This window comes from Geotrypetes seraphini, chromosome 1 (genome assembly GCF_902459505.1).
Source record: "Geotrypetes seraphini chromosome 1, aGeoSer1.1, whole genome shotgun sequence".
NCBI classification, from domain to species: domain Eukaryota; kingdom Metazoa; phylum Chordata; class Amphibia; order Gymnophiona; family Dermophiidae; genus Geotrypetes; species Geotrypetes seraphini.
Window position 1 is genome coordinate 178,579,644 of NC_047084.1, and position 22,248 is coordinate 178,601,891.

The window sequence follows — 22,248 nt, forward strand, 5'->3', positions numbered from 1 at the left end:
AAAATTATGCATAATCGCACATGTAGCCAGTGCAATTTCTTCAACCAAGGTATTAATATGGTCAAATTTTCTAACTCTGCAAATTAGCCTTGAAGCTGCATTTGTAAAGCTTTGTACTGAGCTGTTTGAACCCCTAAATATAGGGCATTACAAGACTATTGTCTGAACCACATTCCTGAAATTGTATGTTGACATCATCGCTTTTAAGCGACTTAATAGCCGTAACTGGAAAAAAGTAGATTTGACAATCGACAAGATTTGATCCTTCATGCTGAGTGTTGAGTCTAGCCAGACTCCTAGAATTTTCAGCTTCCGTTGTACCATTATAGTCTGATCACAAACCTTAATCTCTTTTGGCCATTGTGGGTCATCCTTTGTCACAATCAGCATAATCTCTGGTTTTGCGAGATTCAAAACCAACTTGTGTTTCACCATCCACACAAGCTTTTCATATATCCTGTCAGTTTTTCATTTAACTCAGCTCGCCAGTCAAGCATTGGGAAGAAGAGTTGGATGTCATCAGCATAAATATGATAAGCTACTTCAGTTTTGCAAAAATTCTCCCCCTAGCGAAGACATATACAGATTAAACAATAGAGCACTGAGGGCAGAGCCCTGTGAAACACCTCTGCTCATTGGCTCGCAATCGAATAACTCACCGTTGCTTTGTACTTTAAACATACGGTCTTAAAAATAAGATGTAATCCATTGTAATACAGTCCCACCTATACCCATATCTTTCAAGATCTGTAACAAGATATGACTATCGACTGTATCGAAAGCTGAAGATACATCTAGTGAAACAAAACAAATGGTATAATTTTGATCCATCCATCTCTTCAATTGATCAACAGTAGTCGTCATTAAAGGCTCAACTCTATATCCTGTGCAAAAGTCAAATTGGTGACAGTCAAAGATTTTTTTCTCTTTCCACAAATTCCTCTAGTTGTTCCAAAACAACTTTTTCTATTATCTTTCCCAAGAACGGCAAGACCGAAATTGGCTTAAGGTTTACTGATTCTGTATCATCCAAATGCATTTTTTTTGTTGTTGTTGTTGTTTTGGTTTAACAGTGGCTGTTTTCAATATCCTAGGCATATATCCTGGCACCGGTAACTCCCCCTCAGTGAAGACCAAAGTAAAGAATTCATTTAATCTCTCCACTGTAGCCTTGTCTTCCCCGAGACCCCCATTTACCCTTCAGTCAACTTGCAGTCCAACTGATTTTCTTCCTAGCTTCTTGATTTTAATATACGTGTATTTTTGCTTCCATCGTTCTTTTAAGGTCTCTCTTTGCCTTTCTTATTAGTGCCTTGCATTTGACTTGCCATTCTTTGTGCTGTTTACAATTATTTTCAATTGATTCTTCTTCCACTTTCTGAAGGATTGTCTTTTAGCTCTAATAGCTTCCTTTACCTCACTCATTAACTAGCCATTAACTGCCAGCTGCCGTTTGGTCTTCCTTCTTCCTTTTTTAATACATGGAATATATCTAGTCTGGGCTTCCATGATGGTATTTTTGAATAACATTCACATTGGAAGTAAATTTTTTGACTTTTGCAGCTGCTCCTCAGTGCTATGCTAGATAGATAGATACACACGTATATATCGGAGGTTCTTAGCAATTAAAGTTTTGGGATTTTTTAGTTCAAGTGAATAGTAACACAGATTAATTAACAATCTTAGGGTTCTTTTTACAAAGCCACGGTAGAGGTCATCAAAGTAAATGCTCCAACACTCATAGGAATTCTGTGATTGTCAGAGCATTTACCTCTCAGGCCTGTGGTAAAAACTTCTATTTATTTATAATTATTTATAACCCGCCTATCCACAAATCTAAGCTGGGAACAATAAATACATACAAAATCATAATAAAAAGTACAAATACAGCTTTGTAAAAGCCAGGGTTAATTAAGGTCAGATTAAAGAAATTAGTAGAAACTTAGGGTTATTTTTATTTGATATACCGCTTTTCCTCCATAGACATCAAAGCAGTTTACAATACATTGACTAGTAATCAGGTACTCTAAGCATTTTCCCTATCTGTCCCAGCGAGCTCACACTCTAACTACGATCCGTGTCTCCGGTAAGATGTTATGTTTAATGTTTCCACAAAGGGTCAATACCACATATTTACTTTAGCTTACCCCCTGTTTAGTGAGTGGACTTAAACTTTGCTAGTCACTATCAGGCCAGTACTGCTCTAAAAGAGTCTGATTTAAAACAGGATTTCACTGTAGCAGCATTTCTGATGTTAGCTCAGTTTGAACTTTTCTCACCTCAGCTCAGAGAGAGATCATTGCTACCCTCCCCCTCCGGTGAAACATCCTTCTCTGTGGCACATCTGGTGGCCACCAATTCTCTCTCCCATTCTGTCATGCTTCCACTCTCATTTTGACTCTCATTTTCTCATACTTAATCACACTTACACTCTGGTTCTCATTCTCCCACTCTGCCTAATATCCAGGAAATCCTTTCTTATATAGGATTTATTTCCTAGGATATCCTTTCCCCCTTTATTGATGGCCTATAAATATACATTTCATAAATAATGGGAGATATTGGATGAAAAAGTCTGTGATGGAACATACAACAGTATAACCAATATATCACAGCTCTTTGTATAAATATAATTTTCTCATTAAATAGTAAAGTGCTCAGACCTCATAACCATTAGTGAGATGATAACACCTGACTGTGGTTACTATAGGGACCATCATTGCCTTTACTGTCCCTTACCCAACCCCTAACATGAAAAAATATAAATGAACTTATCTGAAAAACTCCATCGGGTTGGGAATTCAATTCAATAACCACAGATTCTCAACGTGCAGTGCTCAAAAAGTGCTGCTGTGCCTAAATCACCAAATTAAAATTCATAGCCCCCCAAGTCAGGTGTTACCACAGTCAGGTATTATCATCTCACTAATGGTTATGAGGTCTGAGCACTTTACTATTTAATGAGAAAATTATATTTATACGAAGAGCTGTGATGTATTGGTTATACTATAAATATACATTAAATTTACAGTTTAAAACAAGGTATGGCTGGGGGCATTCCCAGAACATAGTTTTTTTTGGCATTGGCTTCTCATTACTGATACTCAGAGTTGGCCAAACAAAGATAGCTGAGTAACTTTGATTGGATAAATAGCAGTATTAAAGTTACTTAGACAACTTGACCATTTGATAGCGTCCCCCACCGCAGGCTATTGAGCAAGATGAAGTCGATGGGATTAGGTGAAACACGATGGGTCCACGATTGGCTGAGTGGAAGACTTCAGAGGGTGGTGGTTAATGGTACCATCTCTAAAACGTCGGAGGTGACCAGTGGGGTGCCACAGGGCTCGGTCTTGGGCCCGATCCTTTTCAACATATTCGTAAGAGACATGACTCAGGGGCTTCAAGGTAAAATAGCATTATTCGCCGATGATGCCAAACTATGTAACATTGTGAGTAACGGCAGTCCGTCCGACAGCATGACGCAAGACCTGGTTTTATTGGAGCTTTGGTCCTCGACCTGGCAGCTTAGCTTCAACGCTAACAAAAGCAAGGTCATGCACCTGGGCAACAATAATTCGTGCAGAACGTACACATTAAATGGTGAAACCTTAGCAAGGACTATAGCAGAACGGGATTTGGGGGTGATCATCAGTGAAGACATGAAAACGGCCAATCAAGTGGAGAAGGCCTCATCCAGGGCTAGGCAAATGCTGGGTTGTATCCGGAGAAGCTTTGTTAGTCAGAAGCCCGACGTCCTAATGCCCTTGTACAGAACCATGGTGAGGCCTCATCTGGAGTACTGCGTACAATTCTGGAGGCCACATTACCGTAAAGATGTGCTGAGAGTTGAGTCGGTACAGCGAATGGCCACCAGGATGGTCTCGGGGCTTAAAGATCTATCATACGAAGAAAGGCTGAACGAATTGCAGCTATACTCTCTCGAAGAACGTAGGGAGAGAGGAGACATGATTGAGACATTTAAGTATGTCACTGGTCGTATCGAGGTAGAAGATGATATTTTCCTTCTTAAAGGACCCTCCGCCACAAGAGGACACCCGCTGAAAATTAAGGGCGGGAAGTTTCATGGCGACACCAGGAAATACTTTTTCACCGAAAGAGTGGTTGACAGCTGTAATAAGCTCCCAGTGCAGGTGATCTAGGTCAGCAGCGTGACGGATTTTAAGAACAGATGGGATGCTCATGTCGGATCTCTACGAGGGAAAGGTCATCAGAGAGCGATTAAATAGGGGGGTGGGTCAGTGGTGTGGGCAGACTCGATGGGCCTCGGCCTTTTTCTGCCGTCACTTTCTATGTTTCTATTTGTCCAGATATATTCAGACTGCATGAATGCAGGATGAATATCCGTAAGATTTTAAACAAACGTGTTGTCAGGTTAATGTTCCTGCTCAGTGGCTTCTGAATATTGAGCCCAGTGTGTCTGCAAATTGAAGAGACTGTCCATGGAAGTATGGAGGTAAAAATGGTTAGCCTAATTAATCCTCCAGTGTCCTCTGCTTTGAATATCAACTTTGAAATGCCAAAACCACAAAAAGGTGGTATACAAGTCCCCATTCCCTTTCTCTTCCCTTAAGTTTATATCACTTATCCCTAGCTTCTATATAGGTCACCCAAAGTTGAGCACACAAATGTGGGCCCATATCATCATGCAAAATAATTAGTTAATGAGCATTCAATTGGAATTACAGTATGTGAATCTGCTCTATTCTATAACGGGCGCCAAAGTTTTATGGCCTGCAACTCAAAAGAGGACATGGTTAGGTCAGGGGCACATAAGAACATAAGAATAGCCTTACTGAGTCAGACCAATGGTCCATCAAGGCCAGTAGCCCGTTCTCATGGTAGCCAATCCAGGTTCCTATTACCTGGCCAAAACCCAAGGAGTAGCAACATTCCAATGCTACAGATCCAGGGCAATCAGTGGCTTCCCCCATGTCTTTCTCAATAACAAACTTTGCACTTTTTCTCCAGGAAATTGTCCAAACCTTTCTTAAAACCAGCTATGCTATCTACTCTTACCACAACCTCTGGCAACGTGTTCCAGAGCTTAACTATTCTCTGAGTGAAAAAAAATTTCCTCCAATTGGTTTTAAAAGTAACTTCATCAAATGCCCCTAGTCTTTGTAATTTTTGACAGAGTGAAAAATCGATCCACTTGTACCCATTCTACTCCACTCAGAATTTTATAGACTTCAATCATATCTCCCCTCCACCGTCTCTTTTCCAAGCTGAAGAGCCCTAACCTTTTTAGTTTTTCCTCACACGAGAGGAGCGCCATCCTCTTTATCATCTTGGTCGCTCTTTGAACCTTTTCTAGTGCCGCTGTATTTTTCTTGAGATAAGGAGACCAGAATTGAATGCAATACTCCAGGTGAGGTCGCACATTCTTAGTCTTGTTAACCATCACTTTTTTAATAATTCCTAGCATCTTGTTTGCTTTTTGGCTGCCGCCGCTCATTGAGTGGAAGGTTTCATTGTATTATCTACAATGACACCCGGATCCCTTTCTTGGGCACTAACCCCCAAGGTGGACCCTAGCATCCAGTAACTGTGATTCAGGTTATTCTTCCCAATGTGCATCACTTTGTATTTGTCCACATTAAATTTCATCTGCCACTAGGACACCCAGTCTTCCAATTTCCTAAGGTCCGCCTGCAATTTTTCACAATCCGCATGCGTTTTAACAAACTTTGAACAGTTTAGTGTCGTCTGCAAATTTAATCACCTCACTCGCCGTTCCAATTTCCAGATCATTTATAAATAAGTTAAATAGCACCGGTCCCAGTACCGATCCCTTTGGCACTCCACTGTTTACTTCTGGAATTTAATTGCAATGTTATAGAATAGTGTCATGTACTCGCCCAAATGCCATTAGTTGCACGCATGTACACCAGGATTCAGCAGGCGTAACTTCTTGTGCCCAAAGTTAGGCATGGAATCTGCACTAAGCTAGTGTTCTGTGAAGGCTGGTCTTTGTAGAGCAGTGGTGTAGTAAGGGGTGGCGGGGCGCCAACATCCGTTCTCCTCTCTGCCTCTCCCCCGCTCCTTCCCTGCCCCCTCACTACCGTGCGCGCGCCCCTTCCTTTCCCCCCGTACCTCTTTAACATTCCCGGCACGAGCAGCAACCCCAACCTGCTGCTCGCGCCAGTGTCGGCTCTTCCTCTGATGTCACTTCCTGGGCCCGCGCTGGGAACATTAAAGAGGTACGAGGGAAGGGGCGCACACGCATAGCAGGAGGGGGTGGGGGGAAAAAGAAGCGGGCAGGGGGACAGAGAAGAGGGCATGGAGGGGCGCCACTCAACCTCGCTACGTCACTGTTTTAGAGTGCCCTTTGTAGAATGCTAGTTTAGATCTTCCCAGTGCCTAACACTGGCCGCCATTTACTGAACTCCCCCCCCTCAGTGTACAAATTGGCGCACTTTAATAACTACTGCACAAACATGATACCGCTTTTGCATTATTTTTGTGATTAGCATGCACTAATTCATGCATTAAAGGCATTTTGTGGTAGGGGCGTAACTAGGCAGGGCATGGGACAATTTTCCAGTTGGTGCAGGTCCACTTAGCACCTCCTAAATAGGAAGCATTAGGGCCAGATTCTATAAAGGATACCTACAAAAGGCGCTGCTAGGCACCATAATCGTGGACACCTAGTGACGCCTAACTGAAATCTGTGCCCCTCCCAAATTGCATTAATTGAAGTTAATTGATTAATTTTAAAAATAAAATTAACTAAGAGTTCTGCTTGGAACTCAGAGCGGCGCCTAGCAACACCTAAGTTGAGGTGCTCTACAACACCCAACAGCGCCTTACCTGAACAGTAGGCGTGGTTAGGGAGAGAACAACAGGAGTGGTTGACTTAGCGTTGCTAGGCGTCCGAGTCAGGTACCAGTAAATTAAGCCATGTAAAACCTGGCCTAATGTACCAGCGTCTGTCGGTACTATAACTAAAGCATGCGGGACAAAACCGCGCCGACAATCCCGTGCAGGACTTATGCGCGTCGCCTTCAAACAGTTGCTCTTAGGGCTCTGAGGAGGTGTGGTGGGGGAACCCCCCCCCCCAGTAAACTTACAAGTGTTGGCGCTTCTGTTGGGGGGATGGGGGAAAACTCTCCCCACCCCCGCATTACACTGAAAACTGCCATTTGAAGGCGGCACGCATAAGTCCTGCGCGGGACTGTTGGTGCGCAATTGTCAGCATAGTTTTGACGTGTCACCGCTTCTGTCTCTAAGACACCTAACACCACCTAAGCACGCCTAGGCATTGCTAGGCAAGATTCTATAAAGGATAATTAGTGGTTGATTGACAACCATGTGGAGCAACGCCTTAAATGTTGGCACGCTTAGACGTCATGTATAGAATCGCTTGCTTTTCCAGTATCTGCTCAAGCTGGGATACAAGACATAAGACTAACACATTTAAGAAAAATCAAAAAGAGCACAAATATAAAACAATATACAACAATAAATTATCACAATGTATAAAATAGCAAATAACCTGTTATGACTCATATTTTCCTATTTGAAGAATCAGATCTTCAGTAAATGTTTATTGCAGTTTTGCTTATTTTAGTAGGATAATGCGAAAAAAGCTGCTCTGTTAATATGTTTGTTTAAGGATGATAGTGCTTTTGAAAGGTCAGAGTTTTGTGAAAGGTAAGATTAGGAAGTCTTTGTTTTACAAAAATAGCTTATGATATCTGGGCCAGTATGCATTTGCCATTGTTTGTTTGAAATATTCTCCGTTGCTGTGGCTCTCATTCTCTTCATCACAGCTTTGAGCCTCAGCTGCTCCATTAGAAAAATGTCTGACTAATGCATTTGTGGTCCCGTGATAGTAATGCTGATAAATCTCGCTGTCTTTCCTGACCCACCTCTCTTCTACCGCAGATCTATTGGTTCAAAGACGGAAAGCAGATCTCTGCAAGAAGCGATCACTATAAAATTCAGAGAGAAACTGACGGGACTTGTTCTCTCCATACCGCAGCTGCAGCCCTGGATGATGATGGGAATTACACCATAATGGCTGCCAACCCACAGGTAAACCAAGGTGTGGCTCCAGGCTATGCATGCGCCTGGATGGTATTCTTTGTTCTTTCATTGCAGGATGAAGTCATCCTGAAATGCCTCGCTTCAGATCTATTTTACAGACAAAATAGAAGTGCTTATTGTTTCACAGGGAGGAGTCAGTATGTTCCTTCAGAAGTACAGATGGCCTTTGTTAAAGATAATTTAAAAACGTTCATGTATCCTTGCAATTGTTGGCTTGTCACCTGTATTTCTTCATCTTCACACTCACTCAAGGGTGTGTTCACTTAACCTTTTGTAAAAGATATTTTTAGAGTTCCAAAAATGTACAAAGCAGCTATGGAAGTTTTCTAATGCAGAACATGGTTGTGGGTTGTTTGGTTTTTTTTTTAATTATTTGTTGTTTGCATCAGAAAACTATGGGCTCCTTTTACAAAGGTGCGCTAGGGCTTTAACGTGCGGAATAGCGCGCGCTAAATTGCCATGTGTGCTAATCCACACGGCAATCTCCTTTTAAGCAGGCGGTAATAATTTTGCTAGCGCACGCTATAGTGCATGGTAATTTTGTGCGTGCGCTAAAACCGCTAGTGCACCTTCGTAAAAGGAGCCCTATATGAAAAAAAGAAAAACTCTAATTGAATGTTTAAATATCAAAATGTAGCCTAAAACTAACGTGGAGAAAAAGACCTTAGGTTCTTATGTATATCTCTCTCCCTCACATATTTTTGCATTATGAATGTATTTTATTCTACATTTTGATATTTAAACATTCAATTGGAGTTTTTCTTTTTTTCATATAGATTTCTGATGCAAACAACAAATAATAATAAAAAAATTTAAAAAGCATTATTGCACAAAGTAGGTCAGTAAAGTATAAAGGATTTTATGGTAGCCACAAAAGCTAGAATACTTTTCCTGTTGAAGAACCCCATATTAGAGTTTCAAAATACCAGCAATCATCTATAATAAAACCCTAAGCGCGCATACGCACTTACGATGCCGTGATCCCTGCCGCCATGATGTGTGCTTCTGTGCCACCCATGTGCACTGCCTGCCTTCTGCCCCGATCTCCGATGCCAGCTGACCTCCTGCGCTGTCACTGCCGGGACACCTCTTCTCACTCCCGGACCAGCAAACGCGCCGCTGCGGTTTCATCTTGCAGCCGTGAGGCATTTGCTAGACCAGCCCATTTCGATAATGTGAGGTGGGCCGGCCTAGCAAAAGCCTCGAGGCTGCCCGGGCTAACGGATGCTGGACAGGGGGAGCAGGGAAAGAAGAAGGGTACTACTGGACAGGGGGAGCAGGGAAAGGTGCTGCTGGTCAGGGGGGAGGTAAAAAGAAGGGAGAAGGCCTGCTGCTGGACAGGGGGGAGGTAAAACAAAGGGAGAAGGGCTGCTGCTGGACAGGGGGAGCAATGAAGGGGTGCTGCTGGACAGGTATTGATGGACAGGGAGAGCAGGGAAGAAGTGTTGCTGGACAGGGGGGAGCAGTGAAGGGGTGCTGCTGGACAGGGGGGAGGTAAAAGGAAAGTAGAAGGTCTACTGTTGGACAGGGGGAGCAGGGAAGGGGTGCTGCTGGACATGGGGGAGGTAAAAGGAAGGGCTATTGCTGGACAGGGGGAGCAGGCAAGGGGTGGTGGTGGACAGCCGAGGAAAGAGAGACAGAAAGAAAGACAGACAGACAGCGGCCAAGGAGACAGAAAGAAAGAAAGGCAGACACACACATCTATTTTAGCACCCATTAATATAACGGGCTTAAAGATTAGTTCTAAATAAGTGGAAAGTACATTCATAGCTGAGCACTTTCACTCTAGTGCTAAGTACAGTAGCATTTCCATAACTAGTCTGTAGCATTGACAATATTGAGTTTTCTGTAGGTATATGTGAACTGAAAAAAATTCATCTCATTTACATATATTTGGCCTTTTTCTTCCCTTAATTTGTGCATGGGATTTGGTAGTGGTGGGGGGAGGATGTTGGCTTATTTCACACATTCTGGACAGTATCCAGCCAGCAGGTGGACAAGACAAAGAGACGATGATCTGTGAATATTCTCACAGGCAGAAACACAGAGCAGACCAGTGATATCAAAGAAACTGCGATTTATTAGATAGGCCAAATCCGGCGCGGCCATATTTTGCCTTCAGGCTGCGTCAGGGGAAAATTGCTCAAATTCAATTAAAAACAAAATATATAAACATAAAAATTCATGAAAATCTATAACAAACAATTAATAAGTAATATCATTTAAATTATCTAATAAATTGCAGTTTCCTTAATACCACTGGTCTGCTCGATATTCAGATGAGACTTGCAAAAATGTTACTGGTCATTTTTTTCACCTCCTGAAAAAGAAAAATCCCGCCTGTCGATCCACCCTTTTCTAGGCCAAAATTTCAGAATGGGGGATTGACCTTGGCACACTACTGGCTACTACCCAGAAGCTATGCAGTTGCTGGCCAATATTCAGCACCAGCATCCACATAGCAAAATGATTAAAATTAGGACAGCTTATTTTGCAATCCTATTATATTTGGTTGCTTAGCTATGTAGGCCAGCACTGAATATTACCAGTACCTGCATAACTCCTGGCTCTTCTCTGATTCTGCTTCCAGAACACGTCTCTCCTGGCATTTTTTTTTTTTTTAATGGTCAGTATCAGTTCAGTGGCAGTGCCTGGTTAAATATCAGTGGCCGGCCAGCAGAGCTTCTCCTGTTTTAAATATTAACCAGCTTGTTGATAAATATATTTTTAACTTGCTTTAGAATTTTCTAATGTACCGCATTTTCACTCATATACCGCGCACCCGTGTAAAACGCGCACATGGGTATAGCGCGTGGGGAACTGTAATTTATGTAAATAAATTTTTATATACCGCGCACACCTGTATACTGCGCATGCCGCCCCGACTCTCCCGTCGCTGCCCGACTCTCCTGTCGCCTGACTCTCCTCTGGCCAGCCCGACTCTCCTTTAGCCCGCCCCGACTCTCCTCTGGCCAGCCCACTCTCCTTTAGCCCGCCCTGACTCTCCTCTCCCCCTTGAAGTTCTGTCCCCACCCTGAAAGCCTGATGCCCCCCGACGTCCGATTCACCCCCCCGCAGGACCGCTCGCACCCTCACCCCGAAGGACCGCTCGCGCTCGAACATGCACCCGCACCCCCACCCCGAAGGACCGCTCGCACCCCCACAGCCTCCCCACCCCCCCATCATGTAGAAGTTTCCAACCGTCGTCCTGCTGCTTCCTCTGCCGGCGGTCCTGCCCCTTCTCTTAGCCCTGCGTCTACGTTGCTTCCTCTTCCGGCGGTCCCGCCCTTTCTCTGATGTCAGACGTCAGAGAAAGGGCAGAACCGCCGGAAGAGGAAGCAGCGTAGACGCAGGGCAAAGAGAAGGGGCAGGACCGCCGGCAGAGGAAGCAGCAGGACGACGGTAGGAAACTTCTACATGATGGGGGGGAGGCTGTGGGGGTGCGAGCGGTCCTTCGGGGTGGGGGTGCGGGTGCGTGTTCGAGCGCGAGCGGTCCTTCGGGGTGCGGATGCGAGCGGTCCTGCGGGGGGGTGAATCGGACGTCGGAGGGGAACTATGTAAAAAAAAAAAGGGGGATAACGCGCTCACGAATATAACGCGCATGGTTATACACAGTTTGTAAAATCGTGTATAACGCACGCGTTATATGCATGAAAATACGGTATTCAAATCAAATTTATGTGTACAGGCAGTCCTTGAGTTACAGACGACCGTCTTAAGTACGACTCGTTCTTAAAAACGTGGTCGCAGCTTCATTTGATTTCACGGAGCAGTATTTCCAGTGGCAGGGCCACATTGAGAACAGAGTATGGTTGTGCATGCTGTACTCCCCTCCCCTCGAGAAACACACTGATATCACAGTCAGGAAAAGTATTTCGACTCTATGGAAACTCCGCACCATAAAAAAATACTTTGACGACTCTTCATTCCGCCTCCTAGTGCAATCCTCCATACTCAGCATACTGGACTACTGCAACATCATCTACTTAGGCTCCACAAAGAAAACCATCAGGAGACTAAGGATGATCCAGAACACCGCAGTCCGCCTCATATTTGGCCTGAAAAAATGGGACCATATCACCCCTTTCTACCATAAACTTCACTGGCTCCCTCTAGAATCCAGAATCATATTCAAATTCGCCTGTTTTTGCTACAAAACGTTATTTGGTTTATCCCCAAGCTACATCACCCCTCACTTCACCCTTAACCACAACTACAAGAACGCCCGTAAAATTCAACTCTTCGCCTTCCCCTCCCTAAAACTATGCCACTCAAAAAAATTCCTAGACAAAACCTACGCCTTCCAAGCCGCCAAACTAAACCCTTGGCTAGCCCAAATGGTCCTCAAGGCCCACAACTACCTCGACTTCAGAAAATTACTCAAAACTCACCTATTCCGAGACCAAGACCCTCAATGCCCCTTCCAATCCTCTTCCCCCCCCTTCTGATCCTCGCCCCCCCTGTTCTCCCTCCTCTTCCCAATACTTCTCTCCTTGCTGTTCGCAACTCTATGAACATTTTGATATGTAATCACTTGTAAATACTCTCTCCTTGCTGTCTGCTACTCTATGATCAATTTGTGTAACCACTCGTAATCTCTGTCAAACTACTCCATGATCAATTTGATATGTAACCACTTGTAATCTCTGTCTAAATAATGTGAACCGCCTAGAACTCTTCGGGGTATGGCGGTATACAAAAATAAAGTTATTATTATTATTATTATTATTATTATTATTATTATTATTATTATTATCTATAGTGATTAACTTATCCTATTGATCACTCTCTCCTCAACAATGAATTTCCTGTCCTATTAATTCTCTTTTTTCCTCCTCTCTTAAAGTCAATTCAATTTGTTACCTTTGCTTAATCTTCTGTAAACCGCATAGAACTTCACGGTATTGCGGTATATAAGCTGTTATTATTATTATTATTATATGATAGAGGTCCATAAAATACTGAATGAGGCATGCAATGAAGCTACTAAGTAGTAGATTTAAAACAAACTGGAGAAAATATTTCTTCACACAATGTGTAATTAAACTCTGGAATTTATTGCCAGAGAATGTGGTGAAATCAGTTAGCTTAGTAGGGTTTAAAAAAGGTTTGGATAATTTCCTAAAAGAGAAGTCCTTTATTGAAATGGCTTAGGGAAATCCACTGCTTATTCCTAGGATAAGCAGCATAAAATCTGTTTTACTACTTGGGATCTAGCTATGTACCGTATTTTCACGTAGATAACGCGCACCCGTGTAAAACGCGCACACGGGTATAGCACGCGAAAAACACAAATTTATGTACAGAAATTTTTATATACCGCGCACACCCGTATACCGCGCATGCTGCCCGACTCTCCTTTCGCCCGTCCCGACTCTCCTCTGGCCACCCCGACTCTCCTTTCGCCCGCCCCGACTCTCCTCTCCCCCTTGAAGTCCTGTCCCCACCCTGAAAGCCTGATGCCCCCCCGACGTCCAATTCACCCCCTCCCTGCAGGACCGCTCGCACCCCCACCCCGAAGGACCGCTCGCATGCACCCGCACCCCCACCTGAAGGACCGCTCGCACCCCTACAGCCTCCCCCCCCCCCCCCCCCTCATGTAGAAGCTCCTACCGATGTCCTGCTGCTTCCTCTTGGCGGTCCCGACTCCCCGACACAATCGGGGCAAGAGGGAGCTCAAGCCCTCTTGCCCCAGCCAACCGCGGCACCCCCGACACGATCAGGGCAAAAGGGAGCTCAAGCCCTCTTGCCCCCCCGACTCCCCGACACGATCGTGGCAAAAGGGAGCCCAAGCCCTCTTGCCCCGCCGACTCCCCAACTCCCCAACAATATCGGGCCAGGAGAGAGCCTAAGTCCTCCTGGCCACGGCGAACCCTACCCCCACCTCGCACTACATTAAGGGCAGGAGGGATCCCAGGCCCTCCTGCCCTCGACGCAAACCCCCCTCCCCCCAACGACCTCCCCCCCCAAGAACCTCCGACCGCCCCCCCCAGCTGACCCGCGACCCCCCTGGCCGACCCCCACGACACCCCCACCCCCTTTCCCCGTACCTTTGTGTAGTTGCCATGCTGAGAGGCACCGAGGGACCAATATGCAGACCGGATATACAGTCGAGGGAGGTCTGCTGCCTGCCAGGAGCCAGAATACGGGACATGACCGCCAGACTTGATAAACTTCTCAGCCCCCGGGACCACTTTCCCATGCTGCTCATCCACGTCGGAACAAATGACACTGCCATGAACGTGCCGGAGGACATAGCTAGAGACTTCGGATCTCTGGGAGAAAAGCTGAAGCAGACAGGAGCACAGGTAGTATTCTCTTCTATTCTTCCTGTTAGGGACAAGGGAAGGGATAGAGATGAACGCATCCTGAAGACAAACGAATGGCTACAACGATGGTGCCGAGAATTGAACTTCGGATTCCTAAATCATGGAGAGGCACTACAGGGACTCCAGGGACCAGACGGACTTCACCTGACCAGCAGAGGTAAGAACGTCTTCGGACACCGTTTAGCCCGCCTACTACGGAGGGCTTTAAACTAGGTAAGTCGGGGGAGGGCACCCACTTATATACCAGTGCAGTAAAAAACAATCCTGATGTGGTGATCCAAAACTGCGCTTCTAAGTCCGAGGTAAGTACCCTCACTGCTAAAGGTTGACTAGGAGACACTTTGAGTCAGACAAGAATCTCTCTACAAGGGTTTAACAAACGCACAGAGTGGAGAGCTATGTATGTTAACGCACATAGTTTAGGGAATAAAATTCTAGAACTGGAAACAGAAATTGTGAATGCCGACCTAGACGTAGTGGCAATATCAGAAACATGGTTCACGGACTCCCATGGGTGGGATACAACTATACCAGGATACAACCTGCTTCGACAAGACAGGAAGGGTAAGCTAGGAGGAGGGGTAGCAATTTACATCAAAGAGAACATCAAGATAACCAGGATCACAGATGTTAAGTACACCGGGGAATCCATCTGGGTCAACCTGGCCAGAGGTGGAGAAAAATGCTTGTACCTTGGTGTGGTATGCAGACCTCCAAGACAAACAGAGGACAAGGATAACGAATTGATTGAAGACATTGAAAATATTAGTCTACGGGGGGACACTGTTCTGCTAGGGGACTTCAACATGCCCGATGCAGACTGGAACACACTCTCAGCGACAACTTGCGGTAGCAGGAGGATTTTGACGTCCATGAAGGGAGTACAGCTCAAACAAATGGTGCTAGAGCCCACTAGGGCCGAGGCCATCCTAGACCTCGTACTTACAAACGGCGAGAGTGTCTCGGAGGTCTCAGTGGGAGAAAAGCTAGCTACCAGTGACCATAACATGGTATGGTTCAATCTCAGGAAAGGTTTCCCTAAATCACAAACTAAAACGAGGGTACTCAATTTCCGGGGCACTGATTTCGCACGTATGGGAGATTTCGTCCAACAGACGCTGCAGGATCAAGAAGCAACTGATAATGTGGAAACCATGTGGTCAAACCTGAAATCGACCCTACACGAGGCAACTATCCGCTACATAAAATTGGTACATAAACAACAAAGACACAAAACACCCCAATGGTTCACTGAAGAGGTCTCGTACCTCGTCAAAGAGAAAAAAAGAGCATTTATTTCATACAAACGTACGGGAACAGATGAAGCTAACATTGAATATAGGGCCAGGTCTGCAGCAGTCAAAACAGCAGTCAGGGAGAGCAAGCTCGCAGTGGAAGAAACTCTAGCAAAGAACATTAAGAAAGGAGACAAATCCTTCTTCAGGTACATTAGTGACAGGAAAAAAAACACAAACGGGATAGTACACCTCAGAACACCGGATGGGAATTACGCGGAAACAGATTCCGATAAAGCCAAATTACTGAATGAATACTTCTGCTCGGTTTTTACCTGCGAGGCACCAGGGTAAGGGCCACATCTGGAAGCCATGTCAAGCGTGGAAGACCCATTTCAGAATTTTGAGTTCACACCAGCTGATGTCTACAGCGAATTGTCAAGACTCCAGGTGAGCAAAGCCATGGGTCCAGACGAATTGCACCCAAGAGTGCTCAGAGAGCTGTGCGAGGTCCTGGCGGAACCATTAGCCATGCTCTTCAATCTCTCCCTAAAGAAAGGGAGAGTCCCCCTGGATTGGAAAACAGCGAATGTTGTTCCTCTGCATAAAAAGGGATGCAGGGCAGAGGCCGCGAATTACCGACTAGTGAGTCTCACATCGATAGTATGTAAACTCATGGAAACACTAATTAAACGTAAGTTGGACACGATCTTGGATGAGGGGAATCTCAGGGATCCTAGTCAACATGGATTCACTAAGGGTCGGTCGTGTCAATCCAACCTCATCAGCTTCTTTGATTGGGTAACAGGAAAGCTGGACTCAGGAGAGTCTCTGGACATAGTATATCTGGATTTCAGCAAAGCTTTTGACAGCGTCCCACACCGCAGGCTACTAAACAAGATGAAATCAATGGGGTTGGGTGAGATGATAACTGCATGGGTCAATGATTGGCTGAGTGGTAGACTTCAGAGGGTGATAGTCAACGGTACCCTCTCTGAAACATCAGAGGTGACCAGCGGAGTGCCGCAGGGCTCGGTCCTGGGTCCTCTCCTTTTTAATATATTCATAAGGGACATGACACGAGGGCTACAGGGTAAAGTGACATTATTTGCCGACGACGCAAAACTGTGCAACATAGTAAGTGAAAGCTTTTTACAGGATAGTATGACACAGGACCTTCGTACTTTGGAAAACTGGTCCTCGACATGGCAGCTAGGCTTCAATGCTACGAAATGTAAGGTCATGCACCTCGGTAGCAGAAATCCGTGCAGAACTTACACCTTAAATGGAGTAACATTAGCTAGAACCTCAGTAGAACGAGATTTGTGTGTAGTCATCAGTGCGGACATGAAGGCTGCCAAGCAGGTAGAGAAGGCCACATCCAAGGCAAGGCAAATGATGGGATGTATCAATAGAAGTTTCGTCAGTCGGAAACCAGAAGTCATAATGCCGCTGTACAAAACCATGGTGAGACCTCATCTGGAATACTGTGTGCAGTTCTGGAGGCCACATTACCACAAAGACGTGCTTAGAGTCGAGTCGGTTCAGCGGATGGCTACTAGGACGATCTTGGGGTTCAAGGGTCTCTCGTATGAAGAGAGACTGAGCAGACTGCGGCTCTACACTCTTGAGGAACGCAGGGAGAGGGGGGACATGATTGAGACATTTAAATACATCACAGGACGTGTCGAAGTGGAAGATGACATCCTCTTCCCCAAAGGACCCTCGACCACAAGAGGGCATCCGCATAAACTCAGAGGGGGGAAATTTAGTAGTGACACCAGGAAGTATTTTTTCACGGAAAGGGTGGTAGATCACTGGAATAAGCTTCCGGTGCAGGTGGTCAAGGCCACAGGCGTGCTTGACTTTAAGAGCAAATGGGACATGTACGTGGGATCCCTAAGTAAGATGATTCACTAGCATCTAGACTTATTGGGGTGGGCCAGTAGTGTGGGCAGACTTGGTGGGCTATAGCCCTTTTCTGCCGTCATCTTTCTATGTTTCTATGTTTCTAGTTGTCTAGATGCTTTATGAACAAGTGTGTTTTTAGACGTTTCCTAAATTCCTCATAAGTAGTGGGCAAAAGCAATTGTTCTAGGTCTTTACCCCATGATGCTGGTTGGTGTGAGAGAAGGTGTTCATGGTGTTTTTTCAGTTTACAACCTCTCACTGGGGGGGAAACGAAATTGGAATGTGAGCTTCTCTTGTGTCTGTTGGCTGAGAAGAAGAAAAGGTCAGTTATGTATTTAGGGGCAAGTCCGTGTAGTGCTTTGAAGCAGAAGCTGGCAAATTTAAACTTTACGCGTGCCTCCATTGGCAGCCAATGCAGCTGCCGGTAGTAGGGTGTCACGTGGTCAAATTTCTTTAGCCCAAAGAACAGTCTGACTGCTGCATTTTGCATCAATTGTAAACGTTGCATATTCTTTTGGGACATTGCTAAATAGGCAATGTTACAGTAGTCAAGTAGACTTAGTACGAGGGATTGGACTAGGGTATCACCCCTGAGTCTTCTCTTTTCCAAGTTGAAGAGCCCTTACCTGCATTAGCCTTTCCTCATAGGCAAGTTGTCCCATCCCTTTTATCATTTTCGTCACCCTTCTCTGTACCTTTTCTAATTCTGCTGTATATTTTTTGAGATAAGGCGACCAGACTTGCACACAGTATTCGAGGTACAGCTGCAAAGGCATTATAACATTTTCATCTTTGTTTTCCATTCCTTTCCTGATAATTCTATTTGCTTTCTTAGTCGCTACTGCACATTGAGACATGGGTTTCAACATATCGTCGACGATGACACCTCGATCCTTTTCCTGGGCAGTGATTCCTAACGTGGAACTCTGCATCACGTAACCATAGTTCAGGTTCCTCTTTCCCACATGCATCTCTTTGCACTTGCTCACATTAAGGGGTCCTTTTACTAAGGCGCGCTAACAGATTTAGGGTGCGCTAAATGCTAAGGTGCTCATTATATTCTATGGGCGCCTTAGCATTTAGCGCGTGCTAATCTTTAGGGTGCGCTAAATCAATTAGCACGCTAAATCGGTTAGCGTGCGCCTTAGTAAAAGGATCCCTAAATGTCATCTGCCATTTTGATACTGTCTCACAAGATCCTCTTGCAATTTTTCATAATCCTCCTGCGATTTTACAACTTTGAACAACTTTGTGTCCACAGCAAATTTAATTATCTCACTAGTTATTTTCATCTCTAGATCATTGATAAATATGCTAAAAAGCAGTGGACCCAGCAGAAACCCTTGGGAAACCCCACTGTTTACCCCTCTACATTGAGAATATTGACCATTTAAATCTAATCTCTCTTTTCTGTCTTTCAACCAGTTCTTAATCCATAATAGGACATTACCTCCTAACCCATAACTTTCTAATTTTCTCAGAAGTCTTTCATGATATACTTTGTCAAATGCCTTTTGAAAATCCAGATATATAATATTGACCAGTTCACCTTTATCCACATGTTCATTCACCCTTTCAAAAACATGCAGTAGATTGGTGAGGCAGGAGGAATGCTCACTCCGTCCTACTGGCAGGCCCGTCTTGTCAAAATGGTGGGCCTTCCCCTTCCTGGTACACATTGGAGGAGCCTAAGACTCTGATTGGCCCAGGCACCTAAGGCTCTGTGTACTGTGCCTTAGCCAATCATAGTCTTCGACCCTCCTAGTGCCTCCCAGGGTGCATCGGGAAGAGAAAGGCCCACCATTTTGATTAGACGGACCTGCTGGCAGGAGGGGGTGAGCACCCCTCCTTTTGATTTTCCATCAAAGGTTCAAGAGAGGGGTATGTGGGGATGTTGGACTCGGGGGTCTAAACCATAGCAGATTCTAGAAAGCCCAGTACCTATATCTTTCAATCCAAAATGAGCTAAATCTAGATGAGAAAAATGAAAAATAAAATCCAAGCAGAAGTAGCTAGAACCAGCATCTTAGCAAGGTCATGTTCCATATGGAATGCTTTCACTTTATAAATCTTCAAACTAGAAACAGTTTTTTTATGTCCTACCTTTCAGTTCCATGCCATCGTTGTGTGGCATGAATATACCTGGAAGGAAGAAACAGAACAAGATGGTTACGGTGGTGTCATTGAGTTTAAATTTAGCAGCCTACTGCATCCATGAAAAAGCTAGTAGAAACCCAAAAGGCAACTGGTCCATCTGCATAACTGGCACAATGAATGACTGTAGATGAGATCGTGCAAGAGACGAGCAAGTCTAAAAATATAAACAGGATCATGTTCTAAAATAACAAAGTCTATAATTAAGACGCAGCATAATCTAAACACGAGTGCTGTATAATGTTATGCCGGTTGCTAAGTTTCTATGCATGACTTCCTCTTTGAAAATGTCCTTTAGCTGTCAGCCCTTGATCTTGATGGCAGCTTTCAGAGAGCTATGCTAAACCACAAATTGGATTTATTAAACTGCAAAATATAAATGTTATTTCCACACTGTGTAAACACATACCCATCACGGGTATTACATCATTTCAAGCTAGAAGTTTGATTAGTATAGAAAACAGAGTATTAGAGAGAGTGTGTCTAAACTTCTACAGGTTCTTGGCAGCTGAAAAATCTAACTGATACTTAATAATAACCTATGATTACATCTCTAATCCTCTACAGAATAATTAAAGGAGAATTTTGGTATGATAGTCCACTTTATTAAGTTAAGAATACTGGAAATCTAAGTGGTATTTGATGGTATGGTTCAATAATTTAGGTACACAAGAGGGTTTTTTTAGAATGTTCAAGCAAAATCACTGTCCTAGAAGCCAAAGGATTATCTTCAAATATGCATAATGTAGTTAACGAGTGAGGTGAAGGAAGCTATTAGAGCTAAAAGAGAATCCTTCAGAAAATGGAAGAAGTAGAAGAATGATCCGACTGAAAATAATTGTAAGCAACACAAGGAATGTCAAGTCAAATGCAAGGCGCTAAGGAAGGTGAAGAGAGACCTTGAAAAGAAGATTGTGCTGGAAGTAAAAACACAGAGGAAAAACTTTTTTAGGTATTTTAAAAGGAAGAAGCTGGGAAGAAAATTGGTTGGATGGCTAGACAACCGAGGGATAAAAGGGGCTCTCAGGGAAGACAAGGCCACAGCAGAGAGATTAAATGAATTCTTTGGGGGAGCTACCAATGCCAGAAGTGGTATTCAATTCTGATGAATCGGAGACTCTCAAACAAATCTCTGTAACACTGGATGATGTAATGGGTCAATTTGACAAACTGAAGAGTAGCAAATCACCTAGACCCAAAGGTATACATTCCAGAATGCTGATAGAATTGAAAAATGAACTTGCCAAGCTATTGTTAGTAATTTTTAACTTTTCTTTAAAATCCAGTATATTACCGGAAGACTGGCCTGAAGAGGAAGAAAGAGGCTAGGAGGGATGGGAAGGGAGGAGAAGAGAGAGGCTGCACGGGCTGGGGGATGGAAGTAACAAGGGAGGAAAAGAAAGAGGCTGAAAGGGCTAGGTGGTGGCAAGGAAAGGAAAGAGAGGGCCACCCACTTTGTCCTGCTGAAATTTTATATATATTGGATTTTCTCTGTTGTACAACTCTTTTACCCACTTGGCCATTCCAGGCACCAAGGCTGCTTATTATCTATGTTCTACACTTCTCCCTCCATATTCATGGTGGATGCGTTCTGGCTATAGGCGCGAATATGAAAAAACCGCAAATAACTTTTTTATATGTTGTTCACAGTTTTGGGAAAGTGCCGTCATTTTTACTATTGAAACTATTGAAGTTATTCGTGGTTTTTTCATGTTAATGTTGAAAGTTCAATACTGGAATACCTGTATAGTGCTCTGAAAACGACTTAGTGCCCACACAGGAAAAAGTCTCTTTGTAGATTTGTCATTTTCTTGTGTTTTGTGTTTGATCATTATTGCTTTGTTTTGCCATTATTTATTTTTATATATTTATTCTATTCATATTTTGCATATCAAACTATGCAGATGACAACAAAACAAATATGGACATGCTAATTAGAACTGCGCCGAATCCTAAAATTAGCCCCTAAATTGTCTTTGCTTTTTACTTCCTGTTCTCATTAACTTGCAGTAATATTGGATTTTGCATAGAAAAAAGCGTGAGTATTTTTAACGGTGCCCCGACAATACTCAGGGAAACGAGATCATCTCATTGGTTCCTAGTTTCACTCTGACGGTGAACTAATTCTATCTTTAATATCCCCTGGAGGTTCATGTAATCGAGGCAGATAATGGATGGGGTGCCCATTTGAGTTTCCTCTGCTCGTCAGCGTTGATGCCGGGAGAGGTTACTTGCTTTTTCTTTTGCTGAAAAGTGCTGTACCGTACAGTAAAAGGAAAAATCTTTAGTGATGACGTTTATGGGGGGTGGAGTCAGCAGCCAAAAAATCGCAAATAAGTGAAACCGTAGATACGGAAACCGCGAATACGAAGGGAGAAGTGTAATTATATTATATATCAGCAAAAAATAAATCCTCACCATAAATATGAATAAAAATATAAATAGATAATAGTGCTCAGTAGAAAAACACCACTTTATACCAGCAATGGCCTGTAGTAAGCAGTGTACCACACATCATTGCACCCACCCTGCCTCCATGAATACTA

General features: G+C 44.1%; 1 protein-coding gene across 7 annotated transcripts in view; it reads left to right on the forward strand.

Annotated features, from left to right (window-relative positions):
- Window positions 1-22,248, forward strand: part of PALLD (palladin, cytoskeletal associated protein) — a 792,721-nt gene that overhangs the window by 724,902 nt on the left and 45,571 nt on the right. For all 7 annotated transcript variants that reach the window (XM_033942034.1, XM_033942043.1, XM_033942063.1 and 4 more), the window contains one exon: window positions 7,912-8,061. In XM_033942034.1, coding sequence (XP_033797925.1) covers window positions 7,912-8,061 — 150 coding nt within the window. The remainder of the gene's footprint in view (window positions 1-7,911; window positions 8,062-22,248) is intronic.